This window comes from Enoplosus armatus, chromosome 14 (assembly GCF_043641665.1).
Source record: "Enoplosus armatus isolate fEnoArm2 chromosome 14, fEnoArm2.hap1, whole genome shotgun sequence".
Lineage (NCBI taxonomy): Eukaryota > Metazoa > Chordata > Actinopteri > Centrarchiformes > Enoplosidae > Enoplosus > Enoplosus armatus.
Genome location: NC_092193.1, coordinates 7,852,859 through 7,862,209, shown reverse-complemented (window position 1 = coordinate 7,862,209; position 9,351 = coordinate 7,852,859). Strand labels below are relative to the sequence as shown.

General features: G+C 40.1%; 1 protein-coding gene across 1 annotated transcript; it reads left to right on the top strand.

Annotated features, from left to right (window-relative positions):
* The first annotated feature begins 1,055 nt into the window (after window positions 1-1,055).
* On the top strand, window positions 1,056-9,351 carry sec62 (SEC62 homolog, preprotein translocation factor). The gene is made up of 8 exons (XM_070919514.1): window positions 1,056-1,118; window positions 4,183-4,291; window positions 5,551-5,656; window positions 6,213-6,456; window positions 7,308-7,403; window positions 7,491-7,551; window positions 7,655-7,774; window positions 8,630-9,351. Exons 1-8 carry the CDS (start codon window positions 1,083-1,085, stop codon window positions 9,190-9,192), a joined length of 1,335 nt encoding a protein of 444 aa, XP_070775615.1. The 5' UTR covers window positions 1,056-1,082; the 3' UTR covers window positions 9,193-9,351.

Genomic DNA, 9,351 nt, shown 5'->3' with positions numbered 1-9,351 from the left:
GTACCTGCATCTATCCCTTTTTTATTTATTGTTTACAGGATTAGCCCCTTTAAATGCATCATCCTGTTTTCAAGGAGGTTAGATATTTCACTATTGATTGATAGAACATGCATAGAAACACAGAGAGAAAAAGAAGACGAATATCAAACAAAACCAATAACAAACTAAGTGTTATGACATGAATTCATCATTATAGAAATAAATATGAAAAGCAAAATTAAATCATACCAATCAAAGGGAGCCTTAAAACAATGTTTTTAAACCTGTTCAGGTGGATACTAAAGGAAGACAGAGGCAAAGCTGATAATGGTGGAAGAAGTATTGAGATCTTTTACTTAAGTAAAAGTAGCCATACCACAGGGTAGAAATACTCTGTTACAAGTCCTGCGTTAAAAATGTTACTTACAAAAGTATCAGCATCAAAATAAAAATAAAAATACTTAAAGTACAAAAAGTAAAAGTACTCATTATGCAGAATGGCCCATTTCAGAATAATGTATTCTATTGTATTGTATCTATTCTATTCTGTATTGTATTATATCATTAAATTATAATTATTGATGCATTAATATGTACATTAGTTTAGTGTTGCAGCTGGTAAAGGTGGGGCTTTACTATATATACTGCCTGACAGCTTGTGAATTTCACCAAGGGATCAATAAACTATTCTCTTTATCCATAATAATGCATCATCATATATTTGTTGGTAGTATTTTGCACTACTAATCTTAATCTGCAAAGTAACTAATAACTAAAGGTATCAAATAATTGTAGTGGAGTTGAAGTATAAAGTTGCAGAAAATGGAAATACTCAAGTAAAGTACAAGTACCTCAAAATTATACTTGTACTTTACTTACTGTAGATTAAATTTAAAGGTAAAAACAAATGTACTTAGTAGTGTTATGATATACAATATATGCATTAAAAAGGATTATGCTTCAAAAGAGCACCCAAACCCTTGAGGCGAGATTGGTTGTTTAGTTGTATCACTTATGACCGTTAATCGGTAAGTCTCGCGATAGTACACGCTCTTTGCGCGTGCGCAGCTTCGCGCACGTCGGAGTAGCTGAGTTGGAGGATCATGGCGGAGCGCAGGAGGCACAAGAAACGGATCCAGGTAACATCACTTAATTCATAAAATGTACTGCCCGTGCGGGTTGAAGGACAACAAATACAAACCAGGCGCTTGTTTACGACCTGAGGCAGGATGTTTGTTAACGGTAGCATCCTCGTGGGGAGCCGTTAACAGGGGGCAGATGATGGCTAACAGTAGCTAGCATTAGCTGGCTAGCGAAAACAAATGTTAGTGTTTGTATTTTGATAAGACCTTTCCGAGCTAATTATCCTTTCCACCAGTAGCACTCATACGCTGGTCTACACATCAAGACTGTTATAATTATCGGCCAGTGAGCTGTCTCCACAGTCAGCCGTTTTTGATCTGATCTACTGGCTGTAAACGTTTTCTGGCTAAGCTGCGTCAGCTCAAACCAGACGTCTTTACATAATGTGAGGCAATCTGCGGGAATTTTAATTAATGAGTCAACACAGTGCATCATAATGTAACTTACTGTGCAGGTAGCAGCAAGGTAGTGTGGCTCCAGGAGCGCCTTAAAGACTACATCATTGATTTCAGGTAAAGCAACAGTTTGTAGAGTAGCTACAGGTTCAGTCAACTTGCACATAACTCCAATGCATGTTAAAAAGACATGAACAGCCTCCCATTGATGGATAGCATAAGATCCAGATTAGCCAAAACTCCTTGATTGAAGTATGATTGGGTGCTTGTAGTTTTCATTCAGACATGTCCCATGTCCAATGTTCAGTTACTGTTAAAGCATTAGAAATGCTTATATCAATGTAGACTAAATATTAGCCTCTATTACAATTCAACAGCACCACAACTTCATCCTCCAAGTTGAATCAACACTTCTCTAAAACTGTTTAAATCAAAACTGAATATTATAGCCAGTAAGGTAGGATTTATTGTAGGGTTGTTGTGTTACACTGCACTAGTTTTTATCTAGGTGTACCTCATTAACTGGCAACTGCAAGTGTAGTAGTTTTGCCTGTTCGACTTCAGTTGCATAACAACACATACTGTTATCTCATTTATGAGCATACCACAACCAAAAGAGGCTCGTCTATTACAACACCACCACTCACACAGTTAATTTCTCTTTATTTTTTGAAATCCATTAGATTGCGCTTTACGTCACAGCATTCAAGGATTGACAAGAGTTTCAAGCTAAGACTATTATTTCAATGTACACTTGGTTGCCGCTTAGTTGGTACACCTAGATAACTAATACTGTCTAATTCAACAGGCCAGCAATAATTAAATCCCACCTCCATGAAGGCTATGATGTTCACTTTTTGTTGAAACTGTTTTAAGAGGTTTTACCCACTCCATTTAAACCAATGAGGGTAGGCTAGATATTAGCATATAGCACCACAAACTACTTGTTGCCTCACTTCATAATGTTCATGTAGGAAGGATTTATTGCAGGGCTGTTGCACCTGACTGCATTAGTTTGAGGTAGGTGTTCCTAATAAACCACCCAACTAGGTGTAGGTCTGTGCATGTTCAACACATACTGTTATCTGCTTTATGAGTGGACCACATCTAAGATCACCACTTTACATTACACAACACGTATCTCTTTCTCCTGATTAGTCATTTATTTTTGATTGTCCTTTACAGCATTCAAGGGTTGAAATGGGTTACTGTTGCTTGTATATACATTTTAAGTCTTCACATACCATGCCTGTGACCAGGACCTGAGAGCTGCATGCTTCATGGGCGCGCGGTTAGAAGAGAACAGCTAATCCTGATGTGATCAAGCCAGGTAGATCATATTGACGGTGACAGGGGGGCTTTCCGTGTTGGGGTCTCATGTAACTGAGCTGTGTGACTGATACCTGCTTCTTTAAACAAAGGCTTGTTTGATGGTCTCGTCTTCCTCATGTTGCTGGCCGGAGCCAGCTGGACTGGATGAAGCAGCACCGAATCTCATTGTGCTGATCCTACACTTCCCTCTGTGTTGGCATGTGGTTCAGTGCTGCTGGCAGGCATTGCAGATGTTGTGAGAAAGGAGGAAGAAGATTTGTCCCCTCTCTGTTAGTGCTGCAGATGAACATCTACAGTATGAAGGAAACTGGATTTGCAAAGTAGACAGAAAGTGTAGCTGTCTCTAGATGTGGAGACACCTACCACACTTTGAACGTTTTGGTTACCTCGGAGATATGATCACAAAAATGAGACTTTGGAGTTTTGTTTAAAGTAGATTGTTTTTTGTGTAAAACAGAGAGTACATTTTCACAGCCACAGATGGCAGCACCCCTGCAGATACAGCTAGTATGGTCATTTTGTGAGGAAAAACACTAGAATATTAATGATTTTAAATGTAGTATGAAATTGGTCTGGTAAAATTAAAGACCTGTTTAATTCACTGGATTAGGCAAAACGGACTTTCCAATCAAGTTGTGTTTAATCTGTTTTCTAGTTTTGAGTTTCCAAAAAACAAATATCTCAATATACTGTATAACCATTGCAATATGAAATATACTGCGATATATTTAAGTCACTCCCCACCTGTTTTGACATTAAAAGGGCAACAATAAAAGACAATCCAGTGCAGAAGCCCTGATATAAATACTGTTTTTGTGAAGCCTATAATGTTCACAAAGGTGTTGATTTAATTTAGATTTTCACTATGGCCATAGTTTGTGCTGCTGTATTGACAAAATATCAGGTATACCTGGCAGTATAATACAATGTGCAGTACAACAGTGCAAGTTAGTAGTACCAGTATTTTGTACAGGGTTATAGTATTTGTGTTTTGCAGGTGTCACGTGTTGCAACAGGTGTTCCTACATCATAATAAATTGGCACATTTTTGTTGATACTGATGAATGTAATGATAATTATTTTTCCTTACCTGTGTCGACTCACATCGGATGTATTTGCCCTGATTGATTAAAAATAAAATATTGATTCTTGACTTCATTGGCTGTTGTGGCTATTCTACAACAGTTAAACGTAATAGGAATTCGTTCAATTTGTCGAAATTTGCAACACAAGTAAATTTAGGTCAGTAAGAGAACTTTAACATCGGTGATTTGATAAATTCAGCTGTAAGATTTGCTTCTGGTTATCATCTGTGTTTGTCTGTGCCCCGCAGGAGGTGAGCGAGCCCACCAAGGAGGAGAAGGCGGTGGCCAAGTACCTCAGATTCAACTGCCCCACCAAGTCCACGAACATGATGGGCCACCGAGTCGACTACTTTATTGGTGAGTGCTCAGTTGTGGGATGTGGGGCAACAGGCAAAACACACAACACCTAGGCAGCGGGTGGGAGTGTGAGTCACGGAGAAGATGACTGTCAAACTCTGCCCTCTGTGTTCGAACACAGACAGTTGTGTTTACTGAACAGAGATTCGGTTGCATTTGATTTTGTCACAGTAAATAAAAACCAGTGCTCTGTTGAAGTATTTTTTGGGCAGGCTCGGTGCTACGCTGCTGAAGAGCTGTCAGATTCTTAAACAAATGTTTCAACTGAAGTCCCATTGCAGACCTGGTCCTCCCTCAGAGTATGTCTATTTGTCTTGTTCTGTGGAATGGCAGAAACCATTTGTCAGTTTTGGGAAATGCTGTTTACTCAGTAGTTGTGGGTAGAAATGACTGCTGAGGTCAGATATTCCTCTCATCACCATCACATGACCTTACAGTTGTTCTGGACAGTAATATTTCTACAGTTGTAGCCATTATTCAAGTGTCATTTGTTTCCCTTGCTGTCACATAATGGGAGGAGTAGACATACTTAAAGCAGCTATGATCAATATTTTTACAATAACAATGTGTAAAATAACAATTTTGTAATAGGGGTTTGCTCGTAGTGATGAACCTACAGAGAATTATTACCTGAATCTGCAGCTCCCATCGGCTCTACAGAGCTTTATAGAGAGTTCAGTCTCACCGCTTGTTTTCAGCTGCAGCAGGCAGCCGTGTTCAGTTAAAAAGCTATAAAAATCCACTGTACACTACCAGCTCAGCACCAGAACACTGACAGACACAGTTAGAGACTAGATGGTGAACGTAGTGCAGCATTTAGCAGCTAAAGACCCAGATATTTCCCTCAGGAGTTGGTAGAGACCAAAAACAGAGCTAAAAGAGAGTAAACGTTGGACTTAATTTAGCAGGTATCCAAGAGCACGACCCCAAATGAATGATAATGTTGCTCAGTAACTGCTGAATGTGTAAATAAGTAACTGTTTGCTAACAATGATGCCATATCAACTTAAAAGTAATATGTCAATGTTCTCTTCACAACTTGTTTCTGCTGCCCCCAAGTGGCCAAAAATATCAGTTGTTAGAGATTTAAAGTTAAAAAGGAGGAAATGTTTCTCCAACTAAACTACTGCTCTCAGTTCTGTCTTGTATTCAGTTCATTGATGAGTCTAATCTAAGCTTTTGCACAGCTGATAAAAACTGTAAAAACACAGTTTACCTGAATAATCATTGAATAATGGTCTTTGTGTCTCCGTATCTAGCCTCCAAGGCAGTGGACTGTCTGCTGGACTCCAAGTGGGCCAAGGCTAAGAAGGGAGAGGAGGCGCTGTTCACCACCAGGGAGTCTGTGCTGGATTACTGCAACAGGTCAGCTGCGTAACACACTTTGCTGCACCTCTCTGTTGTAGTTGAATAACCACTTGTCATACGCAGGATTGTATTCCAAAACAAGGTATCTAAGCATTTGATACAAACAACTAACGATTATTTTACTGATTATTGTTTGGTCTATAAAATATCAGAAAATAATGAAGACCATCCATCACAATGTCCCAAAACCCAAGATTATGCTATCAAATTGCTAGATATTCAGTTTACTCTCACAGAAAAAGAAGAAGAAAACCAGCAAATGTTCACATTTGAGAAGCTGGCAGTTTTGCTTAAAAACATACTACTACTCCTGCTACTTTATCGACTATAGCCCTACAGGCATGAAACTAAAATTTGAATAAAAGTGCTTTGAGAGTTGCAGAGCGAGAAACTGACAAAACTTGCAGATGCAAGGCTCAAAGTTTTGCATTTTTGGGATACAAACCTTCACATGACCTCTGAGTCTGTGCACACTGACTGAGATCCCTGTATATAGTAATGATTTAAACTAAATCAGTGTTTATAACCGGTCATTCCCCTCTGTCCTCTGTAGACTCCTAAAGAAGCAGTTCTTCCACCGGGCTCTCAAAGTGATGAAGAAAAAACCTGAGAAAGACACCAAGAAAGAGAAGGAGAAGGAGAAAGAGAAGGAAAAGGAGAAAGAAAAGGAGAAGGAGAAAGAAAAGGAGAAGGAGAAGACCAAGGGCGACAGCAGCAAAGAGGAGGAGAAAAAAGGGAAGAAGGAGAAAGAGAAGAAGAAAGAGTCTGAGGTTGCTGAAACCAAGAAAGAGAAGAGCGTATGTGACCCAACACTGTTGCCCTCCATGATGACAAAACAACTCGGATTGTAACTGTCTTAACAAGATAGTGTTGGAAGCCTTTATGTTTGGTCTCTCAGCAACACAATGGCTCCCATTAGAAATGCCATAAATGCTGTGATACAAACAATACAGTTTGGCTTGAAAATGCTTGTGCTTCACTGTTAAACATCAGTGTATTTTGATGGATCAATTTGGCTGCTTTGACAGTGGGATCCATCTGAAACCGCCATCAGTGCGGCACAATTCACAGACTGATTTCAGCTCTGTGTGTTTGTTTTCTGACGGTCAGTGTTGCCTCGTCACTGCTGATCTGATCGGCCTCCCAACCCGACAGTAAATGTGTGCATGTTGACTTTGCGGTGCAGGTTTAAAGTGCACAGAGTGACAGATCTGTAGTCATGGAAAGAAGAAGCTCAGTGTGTTCACGGTGTGTCTGGGTCAGTGAAAGGAGAAAGTATGACTGAGTGTTAAAGGTTATGGTGCGACCAGCTAATTACCAGTATAACCAACAGACGCTGCATTCAGACTTTCCAATAACATCCACACTTAAAGGAAAAGTTTGACATTTCGGCAAATATTCTTATTTGCTTTCTTGCTGAGAGTGAGACGAGATGATTGGAGAAAGAAACCCTGTAAACTGTCATTTTTACACTTTGTTTTTTGTCCAGATGAAACAAACAAAATATAACCTAGCTGTAGAGGTGCTGGTAGCTGGATTTTGTTATTTAGCCAGGCTAGCTGTTGCCCTGTTTCCAGTCTTTATGCTAAGCTAAGTTAGCATATTAACCGCACAGAGATTAAATGTAATATTTGCTTATTTTAATTAGGATGACAGTCCTGGAAGCCCCAAGAAGAAGAAAGAGGTGAAGAAGAAGTTTAAACTGGAGCCTCATGAGGATCAGCTGTTTCTAGATGGAAATGAGGTGAGTGTGTTTAAATAATAAGCCTATAGAGGAGAAGTGTTTGTGATCCTTGAAGACATCAAAACCCAAAATGTGTCTCTTCTTCAGGTGTATGTGTGGATCTATGACCCTGTCCATTTCAAGACCTTTGCCATGGGACTGATACTTGGTGAGTCAGTGGGTGAAAATCAGAAATGAGCAGAATGATGAGGGTCATCTGTTACTGTTTTTTTGTACTCACACCTTCTGTGTGTGTGTGTTCTGTCTTTCAGTCATTGCAGTGATCGCAGCCACGCTGTTCCCACTGTGGCCAGCAGAAATGCGTGTAGGAGTTTACTATCTAAGTGTTGCCGCCGGCTGCTTTGTGGCCAGTATATTACTTCTTGCTGTTGGTAAGTACATGTACTTCATAATAAATACCCAACTGGGACAAAACATCTGCCGCTATTTAATTAAATACAAATAAAATCCCCCCCCAAATTTTTTTTATTATAAATAGTTATTACTAATCAAAGAAACATTTTTTTTAATAAATGTCACCATAGCCGTTTCTTTTATTTGCATAAAAACTGTTTGAAACCTTTTAATCAGGAGACGAGCAGATGCTTTTAATTCTATTGAGATTAAGGTTCAGCTAACATTATGCAAATTTAGATACTTCCACTTTGTGTGGAGCAGTGGTCTTGTTTTATTTGAATTATTGTTTTAGTCCTAAAGAAGGAAATGATCCAGTAGTTCACAAGAAAAAGAGCGAAGATTAAGAGTTTGGTATGTTTCAAACAAACTAGTTCATACAATGTCTCCTCAGAACATTTCTAAAGACAAAAGTATGATTAATCATTCAAATGGGGATAACAGGACAAACTTTCAGAGTCTCTCCTTAAAGACATTCCTGATGTTGCACATAAAGTTAAATGAACACACAGTATCAATCAAAACTGAACATTATTATCTTTGTAAAGGTCGAATTTATGGCTGAGCTGTTGTTTTGGATTGCATTTGATTGTGTATAAACAGTGAAAAACTAATAAATATATAGAATAAAAGACAAGTAGACAAAAATAATAAGAGATACGGGTACAGTGCAGTAATAAAGTGTAAGTTGTGAGGGAAATAAATGTATTGTAGACAAATCATTCAATCTAAATTATCTACATTAGTTTTAGTAAAAAGTTGAGAAGAGACGTATGTTTGATATATTTAAACTGCTTAAAATTGATCCCACTGGTTGATCCCTCTCTCCTCAGCCCGCTGCATCCTCTTCCTCATCATCTGGGTGGTGACCGGCGGGCGACACCACTTCTGGTTCCTCCCCAACCTGACGGCAGACGTGGGTTTCATCGACTCGTTCAGGCCACTCTACACTCACGAGTACAAAGGACCGCGAACTAGCAGCAAGAAGGGCTCGGACAAGACGGACGAGAAGGACAACGGCGCCTCTACCAAGGCTCAGAAGTCAGACAGCGATGAGAAGTCAGACAGCGAGAAGAAGGATGGCGACGATGACGAGGAGGAGGAAGAGGAAGAGAGCAAAGACGCAGGGCCAGAGGAGAGTAAAGAAGCAGAGGGGGAGGGGACGGACCGCCACTCAGACACAGACAGCGACCGCCGGGAGGACGAAGGCTCGCAGCACAGCAACGGAAACGACTTTGAGATGATCACCAGGGAGGAGCTGGAGCAGCACACAGAGGAGGAAGAGGAAGAGGAAGAGGAGGAGGAGGAGGAGGAGGAAGAGGAAGAAGAGGAGGGGACGCAAGAGAGGAAAGAAGGGGCTGAGAGTGAGACTAAACTCCAGACTGCTGAAACATAAACTTCTTACAATCCCATCACTCTCTCCTTCTCTCTCTCTGTCCTTCCCTCCCTTCCTCCTGTGATCCCAGGACCTGCTACTCCGGCCTCTCTGAGTCCACCGAGGCCGAGGAGAGGCTCCATCTCTTGTTGTTGAGATCTTCCACTAAAACAGTACCGA